Here is a 19,548-nt window from a genome sequence, read left to right as displayed (position 1 = left end):
ACTCTCTATAGGCGTAATTGTTTTTATACTGTACAAACCGTATTTTCTATCCCCTTACACTGCCCCTGCCCCTAAACCTACCCATCACAGGAAACATTCTGTATTTTTACTTACTCAAAAAAACATAATTTAGTATGTTTTTAAAGCTATTTGAAATATGAGGGCATTTAAAATGTCCTCATGAACCACATTTATAGTGTAATATCAGTGTAATACCCATGTAGTTATACAAATTTGTGTCCTCATAAACCACATGAACAGACACACACGCACACACACACTGCAATTTCATATGCATGCTCACACAATATGTACAGTATACGTGCAATAAGTAAAGATAGTTTGATACTGTAATTGGTTTGACCAATTATTTTACTGATACTAAATATTACTTAATCTGTTGTTGTTGTTGTTTTTTTAATACCAGGCATGCTAATGAATAACATTTACTACATTTATAAACAATACTCAGAGGTATAGTAACTGATTATAATATAATATGATATAATCATATATTCGAATAAATGTAAAATATATTTAATATATTAAAACACAACTTACTGGTTCAAATTATTATGTCAACATTTTTATTTTGTTTTATTTTATTTTATATTAGTATTTTATTTTATTATTGTAGGACATTTATACAAAGACAGTTTTTACTTTAAGAAAATAAAAATGAAAAAACGAAAAGAAAATTAAAACTGAAAAGGTAGCATTTTGTGTGCGTTGTCATTTTTAAACTGCATTATTTTTGAATGGCTATAACTTTATAAAATAGATGATAATAATAATACCTGTTATTTAAACCTGTTAAAATGTCTAATTGATTATAATATAATAATAATATTTTAATGTGTTTAAAAATGTTTCACTGTTTTGGTCCATAATTATTTACTTTATATTGTGTCAAAAAAGAAAAGGAAAAAAAAGGAGAAGAAATAAAACAATGAAAAATACTTCATGCGTATTGGTTATGGAACACGAACATAAAAATAATCTGCATATATTTAATTCAAGGATCAAACTGTACGGGAGAAGAACACACCTTTAAACGCGCTTTATGAACGTATGAACACACACCGTTCACGCCACTCCGTAATCGCTTCCATTCAAAACTGACAATAGAGAATAAACGGGCGACTTACCATTCATACTGATAAATCACCGTCGGATGATGCCGCCTCTACACGCGAGAGGAAATCATATTTATCACGCAGATTTTAATGCTGGATTCGTGCAGAACCGGCATCTGCCGCAGCAACACCTCTGACAGGAACGGCAGGAGCCGACAGAAGAAACAATGGTGCAGGCGAGCGCACAAACTACCAGTCCTACTATAGCCAAGGCTTAGCTCATGAATATTAATGTTTTTGCTGACGCTCGTGAAATGCCATCCAATGGAGAACGCCTGGCTTATGAATATTAATTAGAAAGCGTCGACGTTCTATTGTCTCAGTCCAATGGCGTAGCCTGGGATCTTGAATATTAAGCAGCAAGCCTTCCCCGTAGTAGGATTCGTAAACGGGCTGCAGTGGGAGTTGAGTGTGAGCCAGCGGCCACTAGAGAGCCATACAAGTGTCTTCCGAGGGGTTTTCTCAGGCCGCTTTGTCTCATGGGTCTCAGCCAATTTAATTGTTCGTCATAAAAACACGTGGGTGTGTGGCAGGCTTTTCAAACGGGATTGTGCAGGATGTTGATGACAGCTCCATTGTGTAGGCTGTTATAAAATTGACCCGCTAAAGGTAAATAAATAATAAAGATTTTTTGTTTTTGTTTTTTTAAAGAACTGGATTCATGTGAGGATATGACATTTCAATCGAGCTTGATATATTAAAATAAATAAATAAGATGATTCATGATAGCCTCGTAATCCCTATAAAATAATAAATACAATATCTAAGACATAATAAAATACATAAGCATTATAATTAAAATAATATAACAATAAAACGATACCATAAAAACATCTAATAAATGCATTATTTAATGTGACTCGCGATAAAAGAGATGTTTTAGTTATTTGAAGACCATTTATCAAGTTATTCATTAAAATGTATACATTAGTGTGCCTTTTGATTAGCCTGGCAAGAAAATGGAGCAGGTGCGACATCATACCAATCTCTAAGTGCGACTTCAGTGATCATTTTCACGGGCTGTTAAATACTGACATCTAGTGGTAGATTTTAGGAATGGCACAGACACGAGTTTTACAAGACGTGCCAGTAACCTTTAATACCAGCCCCCCCCCCCCCCCCCCCCCCCCCCAAACACACACATTTATTATATTCATTTACTTTTTTATTATTTAACAACAACAACAAAAATGTAGTTAAAAGCCCAAGACCAAGTCTCTATGATATTCTGAGCACTTTATAAGATGCACACACAAACTGTATGATTTGAGATATTATATTAAGGGCTAGAGGTTTTTTATTGGAATAACTATCCTAAGTTAATGAAATACAGATGCTTGTGTTGGCACATGCATTAGCCCTGAGATGTTCAACACAAACCATGAAGTCTTCACAGATATTACTGTTGTATTGACAAGCATTTATGTTTTATCTGATTAAAGAATAACTTCCAAATAGCCCACTGGAAACTAATTTGGTGTTTAGGCGCTCCTAATCCACAATCAATAAACTACTCAAATTCACTCAAATTCCCAAAGTATGTGTGAAACCCAAAGACCAGCTCAAGATTTGAAAGATTAATGGCACACAGTGAGTCGTTTAAAATCCGTTGTGCTCAGGAGCTTTTAATGCTGATTATTGTAATGTATTGCTGCTGCTGTTTTAAATGGATTGAATGGTGTAAATGATCTCTCGCGACCTCAACTTAACTTTGATCCACTGGTTCTAATAAAAAAGTGAAGTGAATTTAAGCTCTGGACTCAGAGATGACAATTCATGTGTGAGAATGAGTCTTCATGCTCCTCCCAACCATTCTGAGCTGATGAATCTTGACATTGTCATCCTGGAATATGGCTATAATGTGTCTTCCTACATGGTTGTTTAAGAAATGAAAAGCTACACACTCCATCATTAGGGTTAGAAGAACTGTTGCCAAACAACATGCTAAAAATCACTGCAATAATGATCCAATCATAGACTCTTAAGCCTTTGCCAATTTAGATACAAGCGTTTTTGACCGAGCCGATGTATATGAGGCAATAAACAGAGAGGATGCACAGAGAACTGACAGAAGGAAAGTGCTGGGAAAGTGAAAATGCATTAACACCATTGATTTAGATTTCCTTAGGAACGGCAATCTGAGTGAAAATAAGATTATTATATTTGCTCTATTGATTTTGCTGTAGCTAAGTGTCTCAAAGAGTCACTGAACACTAAGATTTTAATTTACTGTCAAACTGGCATGAACTACAAAAATCTCCCAGTTTTGTTTTAGTGACGGACGCTTCTGAAACACTAGCAGCTTCAAAACCTTTGTGAGTCTTTTGATTGGAAGCCAGTGTTCGAATTGAGGGCATTAAAGGATTAGTTCACTTCAAAACGAAAATGTCCTGATATTTTACTATACTTCATCTCATCTAAGATGTTTGTGTCTTTCTTTCTTCAGTCGAAAATACATTTTTTGAAGATGTTTATTGAAGAAACATTCCAGGACTTTTCTCCACACAATGGACTTTGATGGCAACCAGTGGTTGAAGGTCTAAATCAATGCAGTTTCAAAGGCTTCGAAGGGCTTCAGACAGACTGGGTAAATGCAGCCTGATATGCTATCGATTTGATTTCGCCAGGCAGCTCAGTCTGGAAAGAAACCTGTACATTTATTTCTACTGCTTCTGTTACACTTTTGCGGTAACCATTCACAGACTGGCTTATCTAGCTGGCGCCTTATTGGCAGGTTTAGCACGATGACAGATAGAGAAGTGATGGGTCAATGCCTGTTGATCACGCCTCTTGTGGTCTGATTGGTTGAAGGACTATCCAATTGCGTAAAGAGTCATTTAAACTATGCCCGTTAAAGGGTTACTTCAGCGATTAGCATATGACTTTGTATCAGTAGAAACCCTGGAGTATAATCAAATGATTGTGCTTTCCCCCCTCATATCCCCCTGAGAGGAGAGATTTATGCATTTTATTTCTGGAAAAAGTCCTCCCGTGACGCAAATTGATGATATTTGCATCATAGGAGGAATGTTTGGACAAAGGCTAAAGAATACAGCCAGCAGAGGGAGCCATTTCCGCATGTTTTGAACCCGCGCATGGGGAATGGAGATCACACTCACAGCACTAAGCTCGCAGCTACAGGCACTCATTTAAATGGATGCTAAGCAATGTAAGTGTTTAATTTCTCAAATTAAATTCTATGAAAATTAAGCTTCCAAAGGCATGAACTGAAAACGCGCCAGCCTGAACATGCGTTGTGAATGTATATCGGGAATGTGGTCGCGATTACCTCAGCTCTCATCACGAGAGCTCATTTATGACGTTAAATGTAATCTGACTCCTAATCTGAGTTTGTGCTGTGAGACTCACGCGGCAACTCGAACATTATATTGAACAGACACATTCAGTATTTAATTGTAGTGTCTTCTCTAACTCAGTCACAGTAATCCAGTAGAGGTGGCTTTGGGAGTTGCCTCACAGGGCAGCGAAGCATTCTGGGAATTGTAGTCTTTCATCCCCATGAGACAAAAACACATTTTCTGTCTTTTCTCAGTCTAGAAGGCACCAAATTTAAAAATAATTAATGACCCAGTTTAAAAACAGATTCATCTTTCCAGCGCTGAAGTACCCCTTTAATCACGCCTCTTGTGCAGTAGAAAATACAGAGCAGACTCCCCAGATCAATGTTCAATCTTAAATTGAGATTGTTCTGGTGATAGCCAGACAAGTCTTCAGGCTCCAGATGAGGAATAGGGTCTTATCTAGCGAAATGATCAACCATTTAATTTTTTTTTTTAATAAAAATGTATATACGTTTGAACCTTTTAACAGTCTATGGTTTTAACCTAAATTGCTTCTCTTGCACTGCGCCATGAATCACGTAATCACGACGGAAAGGTCATGTGATTTGAGGCTTTGTGACGACTGTGATCAGTTTCGAAATTTCCATTTCAATTAGTTTTTAACCAATGAACCAGTGAACTTGATTGAATACATTTGTAGGCATTTCTGTTGACATATTTGCATAATAAAAAGGAAGAATTTTAGTTCATAGTCTCTTATTTTTCTGATTTACCAAGCTCTTTTTTTTAAACAATTGTATAAAATAACACACATTGACATGTCATGTTTAATGGTATTAGATTATTTATTAATTGTATAATGTATTACACTTCCAATAAAACATTTGCAGTTGATTTGTAAAATGTTTTCCAAGTATGTCTGAGTTTTCGATGCATTTACACTGTTCTGACCAGCAGGGGTCACCAGCGTGTGGCGTTTCGAGTGGTTTGAATCATTTTGCCAAAAAATTGATTCAAAGTTTCAAACAGGATTAGCTTTTGAATTTCTGACCATGTGCGCAGTGCCTAGACATAATTGCTTTTTTATAAATAAATAAATAAATAAATATCGGAGAGCATTTTTTTCTTCTTGTAAATGGACGTGGAGCTGTGTGATTTTGCCTGGAGCAAGAAGCATTTAAAAATATATATATATTTAAAGATGCAGTGTGTAATAAAGATGAGGATCTATTGACAGAAATGCAATATAAAAAAAGTGTTAAAAAACTACAAACATGACGGATGTGTGAGACCCCAAAATGGCAGATGAACGTGCTACAATTCTTTCTTACGAAGTAGTATGTCCCAAAACTTGCATAATCTTCTGCTATACTCAAAAGTTTGTACTGTTTTTTTTTTTTACAAAAAGAGTACATACTTTTAGGTCATAGTAGTATAAGTAGGCAAATTGCTTGGTACGTCGCCAGTTTTGCGCTGCAATTTTTTTACAGTAGCCCTAAATGGACAAACTGTTCGAGAGAGCGCTATAGGTAGGCTTCTCTCTGCTGTCTCGGACAACGTTTTTGTCCTGTGTCAGCCACCGTAGCTTCTTCATGCGTTTCAAAAGGGAGGGGTGAGCGGTGGGTTGTTGCAATTCTCAACATCATCACTATATGCCCCTAAAATGTACACAGTGCACTTTAAAAATAAAAATAAAAATTAAGAGCGTTTGTGTTTTCTCTCGTTCTTTGAGAGGGTTTTTCTCATGAGTAAGGAAATGGAAAACCTGGAGTGGATTTTGAGTCGAGTGATTACAGAACGCTTTGAGCAGGGAGGCCATCCGCTCTACTTATATGCCAGTCAGGATTTCTTTGGTGTCTTGTGTTGTGACAGACGCAGTTTTTTTTTTCGTTGGCGGAGAAGAAATATGGGAATTAACGGGACAATTTTCTTCCGAAACGTAAGTTACCGTGTCAGTAATTTATTAATCGAGTTTTTGCATATAAAAAAATATGTCAGTCTCGCAATTGTGATGTTCTCCGCCGTGATGATCATTACCTTTGGCCTGGTGCCTGTGAACGAATATTTTTTGTTGTTCTGTCATGCTAAAGTTGCACTGTGAGAACACCAGTTGCTCTATATATTATTTGTTAGGTAATTAGATTTATCAGGTTACTCTAGAGGTGATGGTCTTTTAAACCCTTTATTCACTGCTGTTGACAGCTCTAAAACATCAGATGAACTTTAACGCACTGCCCTTTATATCTAGTCCTTTAAATTCCAGGTTTAATTGAGCATTAATGCTTTGAGTACAATAAGGAGCAATTTCTTTCAGACATTAAATGTTCAATTCAAGCCAAAGCGTGTGTAGTTTAAAAGGCTTCCTGAAAATATGCAAATGGTATCACATTATTGTAGGTTTTTTTGAAGACATTGACATTCACTTTGTACATTTCCTTCTCTGCTCGATTATCACAATGAATTAACCCTAATCTATGGCTTCATTCTTCAGTGAGTGAAGAAAATAGTCCTGCATAATCACAAGGCATTGCAAGTCATAGTTTAGTTTAGTGCACTGGACTGTGAACGTTGTTACTGTTGCAGTGAAATACTTGCTCTGTAAAAAGTCTCACAATGCAAACTTATAAGCATTCACTGAACGCTTTGTTCACTTGGTGAAAATGTTGTCACCTCTCCCTCAGTTTCTCATGTTGTGAAGCGTAGCACCAAATTTTGGGCCCTAGGGACAAACCATTTTGCTGGGCCCCCGTACCAAATACCATAGTGATACCAATGGGTGGGGTATTGCATTTTTATCATAAAAAAACACTTAAAACGTAAACAAAATAAGCCACACTCTGATTAATGTATGTATAGAAAACTGACTTCTAAGAGGGCCCCCCCCCCTGCCTTGGGCCCTGGGTACTCTGTACCCGTTACCCCCCCAGTGCGACGCCCCTGCTGGCTGGTTACTAGGGCGTTGCTAGGTGCTTATAGAGTGTGGCAGTGTTCTGGAATTAAAAATCTAATTTCGTTTTCTACACTGAAAGTGACTTCAACAATATCGCTTATGTTTGTTTTCATTATAGCTGTGGTGTGGAGCGCTGTAGACTTACACAGACACAACACAGTGGGGCCGGTTGAAAAAAAATGCCATACCGTGGTCGAAGACGGGTGCAACCACTTTGGAGGTAATGTAAACTTTATTTATCCGTCCATTTGGGCACACACAGCTTGAGGAAGGATGTGCAGTAATAAAATCATCATGCTTTACACACACAATGCTCCTCCCAACTGGACTCTTTACCTTTTTCCGGGACTACAGCTAGCCGTCTACAACACTATTTAGGTGAATTTAAACTAGCTAAGTGGCTAAACGCATCTCGGTGTCATGTAAGGGCCCTGTTCATGTTGGAGAGACATTTTATCTGCATTTTGTGTCTGTTAAGAGGCACAAAGACACCTTTTACGTTTATGCCCCCATAGCTGCCGTTTTAGCTGAGTGGGAGCTCTGGGCATTAACTGTAACATTTTTGTTTCTATAGACAGTGCTCACAAAGGTATAACGATCAAGATTAACTTAAATATTCCCCGGAGTTCTCCTTTAACAGCTAAAAATATACAAACGCTTAATAAAACCTTTTCTGATTAGAGTGCTTTCCAACAATAATGTATTGAAACACTGGCAATTTAAGTTTAAAGGAAGTAAAGCCTGTGTTTAGGCTATTAAGGAAATGTAATTTACCCAAATAAGAACTTAATAATAAATGCTGATCTGCACATCTCTAGCGCACGAGCCCTAGAGTCCCCCTTAAAGTTCAGTTAAAAGTTAGACCCTGCAAAGACCTTTTCTTGGTTCATGCACACTGAATATGGGAGCTCTTAATTTAGAAATCTCAAAGTGCACCAGATTAATGAATGTATCTTTAAAATGTACAACATTTTCTTATGGACACACCCAAAAAATGAACAAGCTCCATCCTCCACAGTCTAACAAAATACTGTGGGCAACAATGTATAATGATAGTGACTCTAAATAAAATGTAATTACCATTAGTCAAATACCTAAAAATACGATAGTGATTCTGATTCTGTGATGATGTGACAATCTGAAACTAGCCATTTTCCAGAGTGTGGTTTATGTAAAAGCTGTTTTTGGACTAACAAGGAAGTTTTGAGTTTTGAAACTTACAGGATGTTTTTATAGTACACTGACCTCTTCAATGTCTAAAGATCATAGAAAATTTGATTTCTCAATTCATGACTCGGTGAATGCCTGAATGCCAGCCAAACTTAGCTCCGCCCACAACATTTGAGGTCGGGAAGTTCGGTCAGTATTCTCTGTATTCACCTTTACTATTTCTCTCAAAAATGATGATCATGTTGGTAAGTACAAGGGTTGGGAACCGAGAACCGGTTCTTATGCAGAACCGATACTGATTTTTGAAAAATACCGGAACCGCGCGAAATTCCTGAGTGTCGGTTCCGAAAACGGTTCTGGTGCAATGTGTGTGCGAAGCGCTGGGAGCATAGCCGCGAGCCGCGCTCCCTCTCTCTCACACACACACACGCACACACACACACACACACACACACACACACACACACACACACACACACTGTCTTAGCGCTGCCGCCTCCCTTCCCCTCATGTCACTTTTTTAAAATCCCCCACAGCGTGAATCCCGCAAACGCGGCGCCGAGGAGCTTGTTTGTAATCCGAGGACCATGGCTCATTAGTTTCGAAATGGTTTGGGTACAAGGTGATCGCGTTGAAAATAAAAGCATTTGTCCAGCGTTATGAGCTTATTTGAAACATTGCCGCGGCTCATTTAAGAAAATGACAGCTCTGAAGAGATGCCGCTTTAGTTCGAGGTAAGTTAGTGCTAACAATAATAAAGAAAGACGATCAACACCTTATGTGTTACCATTGAAACGTAGATGTAATAAGTTATATTTCCAAATGTAAGCCCATCTTATGCGGAATGCACGCTTCACACTGTCGTCTGCTCTGGCTCTAGCCTCGAGTGTTTTAGCCTGTTTACTTTTTGCAAACCTTGTGAGCGCGCAAACGCTGCGACCTCGCCCCAAATGTTTTTAATGGTTTATTAAGTACAAACAGGAGAGTTATGAAAAATTGAGTGCGAGGGATATGTTCACTTCACACAAAAAGATTTTGTAATGAGACGGCTAACTGTAGTAGCGTTTAGTCCACTGTCTATAATAGCCTAATTTAGAGATCACTTTTTTTTTTTACCGACAACCGACAACTTTGATCGGTTAACGTTGATACGGTCAACCATCGGTCAAACGGTCATCGGTTAACATCCCTAAAACAGAGAGAGAAAATGTAATAAGACAATTTCAGAGGTGTAAATTTGAACATGTTTATTTTAATTTCCATAAATTCCATATGGCTCGATTAATCCTGTAATATATGTATAGTACAGGACTTTTTTTTTGACATTGCCAACCTGTAAATTAATTTGAGAGCAAGTAATAAACACAAAAAAGGATTGTTTAAAGTTGCGTATTGTGCCTTTTTCCTTTACCACTATTTGTTTAATCATTTTAATGGAACCGGAATCGGAACCGGAATCGTTAGGCGGAATCGGAACCGGAACCGGAAAATTTCTCACGATTCCCAACCCTAGTAAGTACTCCATGTATCCTTAAATTATTTTTACAACACCGGCAAAGATCAACACTCATCTTCTTCTACTTCTTCCAGCGTGCGTGCGGTTGAGTTCTGTTGACAACTATGCATCGCTCAACATATGTCACTTACTCCGTTGCTCTGATTGGTTGTAAGTCTATCCAATTGAAAGCTGAGGCATTTTCTGTCCTGGTTGGGTTAAAACACGCCTCATAATCCCAGCCCAGTGGAGCAGTATCAGACTCATATTCTGATGTCAGTCTACCTTCAAATATTAAATTAAGCTTTATTAATAATAATGAGAATTTTGGCTTATTCATTAGTCTTTGTTAGTTCAATATTACAACTTTGCTTATTGATATTGATTGTGCGCTCACAGGTGTGCATTTATCGCCAGACTTCAAATGTGGCTCATCCAATCAGAGTTTAGAGTGTGAATTATCTGTTCTATAAATTTCATTAAACAATAGTGGACATTGTCTCCAATTATTTTATGCAAATCAGACTCATTAAAATTGAAAATCACATTCTGTGTGACACCTCATAATTACAGTGCCGGCGTGTACCGTGTTTACAGCCATTTTCTTTAAGCAAACCTTTCATTTCACGTTTCATCTGTTGAACTGAAAAGAACGATATAGCCACACTTGTGCGGATGGTCACGGTTGACTGCGCCGTTCTCCAATTACCTTTGTTTAAATTTGACATTCAGGCTGGCATGCTTAATCTGCTTGGGACCTTGAGTGTGCAAAAAGTGTCTCTCCTTTGATTTCACTGAGGCTAAAAATAATACCTACTGTAGGAAACTGCACCTGTGCCATGCCAGGTAATGCCTAGCAACAGTGCTGCCAGGGTGTGTCCCTGACTAGAATAACCAGCAATGACACTGGAGACTCTTGTTTGAACTAGTTTCTGAAATATCTGCATCTGAACTTGTTCTGCAGAATTGATGGGATATGTCAGTTACTTAACTGTGAGTGCTTTACGGTGTAGCTTTATTTTAATGGGAGCTATAACTGGTTTTATGGCTTTACTAAGTAAAGCTTTGTCAGCGGTTCTCTGGGGATGATTTGTTGTGCCCCCTGCTGGTCAGTGAACTTGCTCTGCATCATGGTTGTGTTCAGAATTGAGTACCACCATTACTAATTGTTTCATGTAGCCTATATGGTTAGTATACTTGTGTGGAGTGAAGGGTAGGCATAATAAGCTTTAGCTTCAGCCTACACCTTTGGTCAATTAGAGTCTAAACATTTTATTTTTTATGGTTATGCATTTGAGCATGCATATACCCGTTTGTATGTATGTACCTGTATGACTCATGCTATCCTGTGTAAAATGATTGCAACTGAAATTGAGCTTTTTGACCAAAAAACTAACAAATAAATAAATAAAGTATACTAGTAGGCAAAGTGTGCATTTTGGTAATGCAAAGACTACTCAATAGACTACTTAATGTACTGGGAAAAATATATCTACTGCAAAATATTTTTGGAGGTTAAAGGGATAGTTCAACAAAAAAATGAAAATTAGCAATGATTTACTCACCCTCAAATCATCCTAGGTGTATATGACATTCTTCTTGCAGACGAATACAATTAGAGTTATTAAAATTGTCTTGGCTCTTCCAAGCTTTACAATGGCATTGACGTGTTGGTTCGTTTTTTAAGACAATAAAAGTGCATCTTTCCATCATATAACTGCTCCACACGGCTCCGGGGGTTAATAAAGGCCTTCTGAAGCAAAGTGATGCAATTGTGTGAGAAAAATATAAATATTAAAACAATATTTAGACTAAAATCACTAGCTTCCGGCAGTCAGTGATACGCAATAATTTTTTTTCAATCAAAATGTCAAATGTTGTCCAAAAATAAAAAAAATCAATCAGGCCATCCTTAAAAATATTTTGGTTTGCAGTAACAGTACATTTTTTTAAAAAAAGGGTCGGTAGGTAGGTCTATATTTTTTTTTTTTAAATTTTAATACAAAAAAAAAAGTTAATTTTTGGTGATGGTGATTACGTAGGTATGAATTTAAACAAATTGGCATATCGTGACATCACTGACTGGGTCTTCAAGCCGTGCCTTCGGGCGTGTAGGCTAATTGCAGGCTATATAGACCACAAACAAATTGAAATATTTGTCAAAAACATGTTTATTGCATAAATTTCAGGTGCATTCTTTAAGAAAAGGGTCCAACCACCAGCTAGCTGTCATTGACTCAAAGCTGTCAACCCTCCCTTTTTTTCCGGGTTTCTCACGTATTTTAGCTCTTTTCCCGCTGTCTTCCCGTTTTAGTATTTTCCCGTGATATGTTTCTTATTTTTACGCTCGATTGTGTTAACTCAGAACACGCAACTATCTGTGTCTCTGGAGTGGCTTGCACTTCTTGCCAGACCAACGCATCTGGTGATATAGACTAGTGCATTTGAATATTAAAAAGCAAAAAGTTGTTTTTATGAATTCAATTAATTAAGTAGCTATAACCAGCTATTCAATCAAGAGCAGTGAGTGAGTCCTTATCTTTTGTTTGACAGACAGCAGTAAAGGCTACTGCCCCTTTAAGACCTAATACAGAGATATGCATCGTCTTTCTCAACTGTATAAAGTTCTCTTAAGGCATATACAGACTGTCTGATGGATACTCATCAAGATCGACATGTTGACATACTTTTTGTGTGAGTTTATCCGTTCAAACGCAAGACTTGAAAGAACTCAATATTTGCGCGCTGTGAGACGTGCGCGCGCTGCGCACAGAGACAGATCTTCTCTCACTGCAGAGGGTTCTCATTCGCGTCTTCTGGCGAATATACTGAGTGATGATGGCGAAAATGACTGGTCATACGGCAGCACTCGCATGCATTGAACACAGTTTACAAAGATAGACCGTTTTGCCCACGTTTTCTTTTATTATCGCTGTTGTAGTGCACGTGTATCCATCTACAGAACCATACATAAAGCATTATTTTTCAAGTTACAACCAGTGCCGCCGCTCCCACCACGCGCTGGGGTCGAGCAGAACACACGCTACCCATAGCAACGCGTTATGACAACGACATTTCAGACTGACAGAGACAAGATAAACGGCTTTTCCGCCATTTGTTACTGTTTTGTACACGTTGTTATAATAAAACGTTGTTTTATTCGCCACAATATAGTAATGATAAATGTTGAGAGGGGCACTTTTGATTCATTTGCCCCTCCGCAAAGTAAAAGCTTAAAGCCCTCCCCTCTGCAGTGCACTTGCCTGGTGTGTGTAACGTGTCCATGGTCCTGACTCCTGTCACACAATGCGGCGAAATCTCCGACAGGGCTTTAACAGTCTAACGTTACAGTGAATGAGAGTATGAGCCGAGCCGAAACGAACGCACGTGGAGGCCATAGTGTGACATCCGTTAACCATAGTGTAAACATAGATGACGTCACGGGTTTTTCTATAAACGAAAGAACGTAGCCTTCGTTTGTATGGCCCAGGAAATTTATACATTTATAATACTCTAAAATATAATTCATATTATTTTATTACTGTTGTATTAGTTGTTTGAAAAGTAAAAAAAGAAATTGGTCGGTCTTAAAGCCAATTTACAACCGGCAAGTCGGTCGGACTAAAAGGGAAAAAAAATAAAAAATTGAGTCGGCCCTAAATTGACAGGGTCGGTCGGGTTACGGCAAACAAGAATATTTTTAAGGATGGCCTCAGAATGTCATGACTTGATATTTCGGTGAAACAACAGAATTTTGTCTGGTGACGTATGACAGCTTTTCTTTGATACCGACTAGTCTGTTTGCCAGCCCTATTCACACTATACACATATTTGGTATGGTAAGACAGTACACTGTATTCCATTCAAAACATTGCCTCTAGTCTCTGTATTCCCCAGTTCACTGACTATTTTCACTGTTTGTGCTAAAGGCGCAGCTGCATCTTGTGCATGCTAAATGAAAAGGGTGAGCTCTCTTCAACCTAAGTGATGTTTATTAGGTCAGATGAGCTCTCCTGAGGTGGGCTGCTGTGGGATCAGACTACCCCCCCAAAATGATTATATTCACAAAACACAATTCACACATATTCACATACTCTAAATACTTAATTACTCTAATGTCAACCCAGCAAACACAGCAACGTTGTAAAAACGTTTTTTTCACGTTGTGAAAAGGTCGCGATAACGTTTTTATCCGACGTATTTAATACGACAGATGTCGGGTTTTTTTCACGTTATAAATACGTTTTTTCACAACGTTGCAGAAACGTTCTTATAACGTCTTTATCACGTTGCCACGTCTCCTTGTAACGTTGCAGAAACGTCTTTATCACGTTACCGCGTCTACTTACAACGTTGCAGAAACATATTTATAACGTTTTTTTATCACCTTACCATATCCTCTCCTTCCAACATTGCAAAAATGTGTTTATAACGTTTTTGTCACCTACCACGTCCATCTCCTTCCAACGTTGTAGAAACGTACCACATTCAAACTGGTTCTTCACTTCACACATGCTGTGATCAAAATGTTTTTTTGTTTTTACTGTTATCTTTAATATAAAAACAATATTATAACTACAGTAAGAAAAATATATTGTGGTCTTTTTAGATCTCTGTATAATTTGTCAAGGCTAATCACACGTTATAATATTTCTGTCAATCTTAATATTCAGCTTATTAATAACGCTTTTTACATTTCACCTTACCTGTAGGCCTTACCTCTGTTTGTTTCCCATTTTATTAAACTACATAAACATATGTAGTACTAATAATTTATACTACACACAACATTTGTCAGTCATTGTATTTATTCACACAATATAAAAAGCAATATGATAGAGGTAAGTTCACAAAAAAAGAAAAATCTGTCATTTACTCATCCTTGCATTATTCCAATCTAAATCTGTATGACTTTCCTTTGTTAAACACAAAGGGAGGTGTTAATGTTAACCTTAAGTCAGGAGATATTAAGCATAATGTTCCTTATACACTATTCACTTTTTTGAACAAAAGAAAGTGAATGGTGAATAAGAAACATTAACTCGAATGTCTAACAAAGTCATACAAGTTTGGAACAACAACAGAAAAGTTACATGATAACAGCTTTTTCATTTTTAGTAGAGATAATGTAAATTGAAATCATTGAGATAATTGTAGAAGACTACAATTAAAGCTCTCATTAATAATAAGAAAAAAATTCTAAACAGATAAATAAAAATACCGGTATGGCAATAAAACAAAATGGTACAAATAAAGTACAGCACATGCAAATTATGCAATGACTGGGAATTTAAATAAGAACTTGAACAAAAAAATGTAGAGAAAAATCCATAAAAATTCAGTGCACAGATGTTATAACAAAAGAGATTAATCTATAAAATGTAAATTCTCATTTTAACTAATTACAGATTATGTTATTGCATATGTTATTTTACTGCAATCTATTTTTTCTATTGTACCTGGTGTACATTAAACAAGCTAAAAACCCCAGGAACAAAACCCAGAAGTTTTTATAAGCTGTTGACCCCAAAAAAACAACGAGTGTTTAAAGACTAAAGTGGATACAGGCACTTGAGACAGAGCGCGTCATGCTATATTACACTGAGAACTACACACACTGGAGGGGAAAGTAATCAGCGACAGGAAATATAATATATAATATATAAAACTGACATTTGGATATTTAACAAAAGGTTTACTGCACACGTAGGCATATGGAGTGTCAGGATCCCAAAATTGACCCATTCTTCTTGCTGAAGCTTCACGTCTTATTGCCTGTATCCACTTTTGTCCTTAAACGCTTGTTTTTTGGGGTCGACAGCTTATAAAAACTTAATTATGTGTTTTTTACCTTGTGTGCTGCACACCTCGTCACATATGAGCTTTTAGACATTGCCGTTTTTGTTATAAGTAAAAAAAGACGAGGTGACCGCTTCACGCAACACAAAATCAATGGAGACCGTTGGAATGTTTCCTCCCCGGTGTGGGCATGGCCTAAATACGCTCTGTCTCTATTATTGTTCAATAAATAATATTTTATAATATTGGCATACCTGATTTTGAGAAACAGTCAAGTGTTTTAGTCTGTTTCACATTGGTACACTAAATAGATGTATTATAGCAAACAAAGTTTAGTCGTGTTCCTGAGTAATATCTGCATGCACCTAATTCTGCAGAGAACATATAATACACCATTAGACAGCAATCCATATGAGACAGAAGTCTGGTCTGGAAGGTGGATCTGGAACCAACTTCTGTCCTGGTTTTCACAACATCTCTTGTTTATCCCTCTTCACAAACTGCCCTGAAATACAATTCAAACATCAACAAGGATTGTTATAAATATAATGTGAGGTTCATACATTCACAATGCTCATCTGGCCTCGGTGGTGAAGTGTGCAGAAAATTCTGCCGGACTGAAATTTAGTCTTTTAGTCTTACCCTTCTTATACTAATGGTAACAAATTTATAACACAACAATAATTCACTCTCAAAACTACCTCTCTTTAATACTGCAAATACCACGTAGAGCCAAACATGGATGAAATCACAGAATCCAGTCACAAATGGAATTTACTGTAGAATTTAAGCAGAACGTTACAGAATTTGAAAATATTCTTTATGTATAAATCAAAATAAGGGCTCTACAATGAATCAGATATTGATACAGACTAGTGTCTGAATATTAAAGCTCAAAAAGACTGGAACTGAAATCTGAAGTCTTTGTTCTGCCATGTCTATAGTATGTAAATAACTACTACTACTTAAACCGAAGCACGCCAGACACTCGTGATGATTTCAGTATCTACTGTCTCCCTATACGCACACATGAACTGCATCTGCAAAGTTGATCTCAGAGTTAATTAATGAACATTTAACCATTTAATTTGCTAGAATGATCAACATATACACACATGAATGTATGTATGGTTGTATGTATGTATGTATGTATGTATGTATGTATGTTTTACTTACAAGTCAGATGGTTCATAGTGCTGGACAGCCATCACAATCTAGGAACATAAACAATTTGTCACAGAGCCAACAATAAGTGGTAAACTATACAATGTCACTCAGGTAGGTTTATTAGAAATAAATAAACTAGTGCATAGGTGAAAATGCAGCAAAAAAAAGAAAAAAAGATTAATATACAGGATATATACAATATATAATATCGTAAGATACCAGAATTTACGATTAGGTTTTACAGATGCATGGTTATATACGTGGTCAATACTTGTTTACTATGAAAGATCAAACATGTTTGAAATAGCGCATGTGAGTGACGTCACCGAGTCACGTAAAGTGCAAACTGTTTGGTTAAATACTTAAATTAACGTTCCTTTCATTCAACCATTGACAAATAGCCAGCAAAACATTAACAAAACCTCTTATCTACACATAATATGGAATTAAAAGCCCAACTTTCATAAATAAGAGCTCAGGGCTATAGTTAGCCTAACGTTACCTCTCATTAGCCTAACGGTTAAGAGGCTAACGGACTTTTTCCGAAGACACTAAACCATTTCTTAAAAGTAAATATTCAACAGAAGCGTGTTAGAAAGTGTCAAGAACAGTTGTATGTATTATATGTGTAATATTAGGGACTTAACTTACCTGAAATTAGTGAAAACAACAGTGACAGACGGAGCTTTGCTGCTTGTTGTCAGACGAGCTGCCCCGTTTCCATGGTAATTCCATCTGCTCCAGTTTGTTTAAAAGCGACTCGAATGTTCAACACGCACGCACGTTAAACACGTCATGTGTAATTTGTGCAGTGTTGCGTTACCATGAATACATATTTTTATACTGAAGTATAATATCCCGATAGTTAAGTAGGCCACCGTTTAAGTGGAAACTGCAGCCTATGACTACGTAAAACTTTAAATGGAATGAGAATGAAAGCTTGTATAATATAATATAATATAATATAATATAATATAATATAATATAATATAATATAATATAATATAATATAATATAATACTCTAATATAGCTATTCTATCAGTTAAATGAGCACCTTAAAGTATATTCACAACATTGATATAGAATGCTCAGCTCTGCATCAGCCTCATCTGTTACTCGATCAGTCACTGAATCGTTGATGTTAAAATGTTACTGTCACGTTCTGTTTATATTCTGTGTATATTTTTCACAAACAGAACGTAGCCTACCGTTGGAGGTTTGGCATATGGTTGTATTTTGGTACTACCATGACGTTTTTAAAACGTTTTATTCCAACGTGCAGATAACGTTATTTTAACACCTGAATAAAACGTCTCCCAAAAGTTGTAGTTTGGTCTAGTTTTGTTTTCGTAGTAAACAAACGTGATATTTACGTTTTTTTGACTACTTAAAGAAAACGTCCCAGATTGGTATTTTCACAACGTTTTTAAAACGTTTTATTTTGGTTACATTATTTTTCTATTTTAAAAAACGTTTTTAAAACGTCTTTAAAACGTTGTACTACAACATTACCTAATTGCAACCAGAATACAACGTTGTGGAACGTTGTAAAAACGTTTTGTGTTTGCTGGGAATGAAGGTATTCACCATGGCCAGATTTGCGCTGGTCACAATGAAAAGTGGCATCACGAGAGTATCGCATTTAATTTGTTCGGCATAAATGGGGCAACACACACAGTAGAATTACATGCTCGATACGACATAAGTCTTAGAGTCGCTGTACTTAAAAACGTCTGATTTTATCAGCTAAACAGTGCATTTCTTTGTAAATGAAAACTCTTGATATCTATGATCAAAACCTGTAAGAAAAGTCACAAACATATGTGATGATTTCTTAATGCAGATTCAATAATCGATTCCTAATGTGAAAGAATTTTGAAAAAAATATGTGTTTGTGAATACATTTTAAAATTTGTGAATGAAATTTTGTGAACTTTTTTTTTTTTTTAAATACCAGATTTGTAAATCATAAAATTGTATCATAAATAATGTTATTGATTAATCTAGTATGCATTAATGGCATAATCATAATCAATTAATAAATATAAAACCTGTAAAAAAACACTGTGTGAGTGATCTGTTTGTAAAACATTGAATTTGTGAATCATATTTTGCATTAATAGGATGTTTTTAATGCACATTTATATATCGTAAAATTTGAATGCGAATTAGTTTATGCATTCATGAATTGACTCATAGTGCAAAAATGTGCAAACTGTGTTTGTAAATCATGTTTTGGAGTTGTGAATTATATTTTGTGAATGCGCAACAGGTGACACTGTGTTGGAAAGGTTACTTTGGAAATGTAAGAGGTTACAGATTACAAGTTACCTGATTCAAAATGTAATAAGTAGTGTAACTTTCACTCACATTATTAATGTAATGTAACTGATTACATTTGATTAATTTTTTAATTTCCAGCACTGGAACGCATTTTTATCACTCACCATGGTGGCATTTATCATCGCTTTAAACGGACTTTATATGGCAGGAGGCATCCCACCCACACTCAAAAACAGGCAAAGCAA

The 19,548-nt window shown here is 36.5% G+C and overlaps 1 protein-coding gene and 2 long non-coding RNA genes across 4 annotated transcripts in view; 1 reads left to right on the top strand and 2 right to left on the bottom strand.

Moving 5' to 3' along the window:
* csrnp3 (cysteine-serine-rich nuclear protein 3) overlaps positions 1-1,320 on the bottom strand; it is an 82,374-nt gene extending 81,054 nt beyond the window's left edge. For both annotated transcript variants that reach the window (XM_067444556.1, XM_067444555.1), the window contains exon 1: positions 1,149-1,320. Coding sequence is in view for 1 of the 2 variants with exons in the window: in XM_067444555.1 (XP_067300656.1) it covers positions 1,149-1,155 (7 nt within the window). In the remaining variant the exon portion in view is untranslated. The remainder of the gene's footprint in view (positions 1-1,148) is intronic.
* A 5,012-nt stretch (positions 1,321-6,332) lies between these two features.
* The window catches only part of LOC137076192 (uncharacterized), a 68,805-nt gene continuing 55,589 nt past the window's right edge, over positions 6,333-19,548 (top strand). The window contains exons 1-2 of the long non-coding RNA XR_010905237.1: positions 6,333-6,377; positions 7,507-7,608. This is a non-coding gene — a long non-coding RNA (uncharacterized lncRNA). The remainder of the gene's footprint in view (positions 6,378-7,506; positions 7,609-19,548) is intronic.
* LOC137076191 (uncharacterized) lies at positions 16,023-17,909 on the bottom strand. The gene is made up of 3 exons (XR_010905236.1): positions 17,671-17,909; positions 17,029-17,066; positions 16,023-16,357 (listed from the first exon to the last, which is right to left on the bottom strand). It is a non-coding gene; the product is annotated as an uncharacterized lncRNA (long non-coding RNA).

This window comes from Pseudorasbora parva, chromosome 5 (genome assembly GCF_024679245.1).
Source record: "Pseudorasbora parva isolate DD20220531a chromosome 5, ASM2467924v1, whole genome shotgun sequence".
NCBI lineage: Eukaryota > Metazoa > Chordata > Actinopteri > Cypriniformes > Gobionidae > Pseudorasbora > Pseudorasbora parva.
This window is presented reverse-complemented; position numbering and strand designations above follow the sequence as displayed.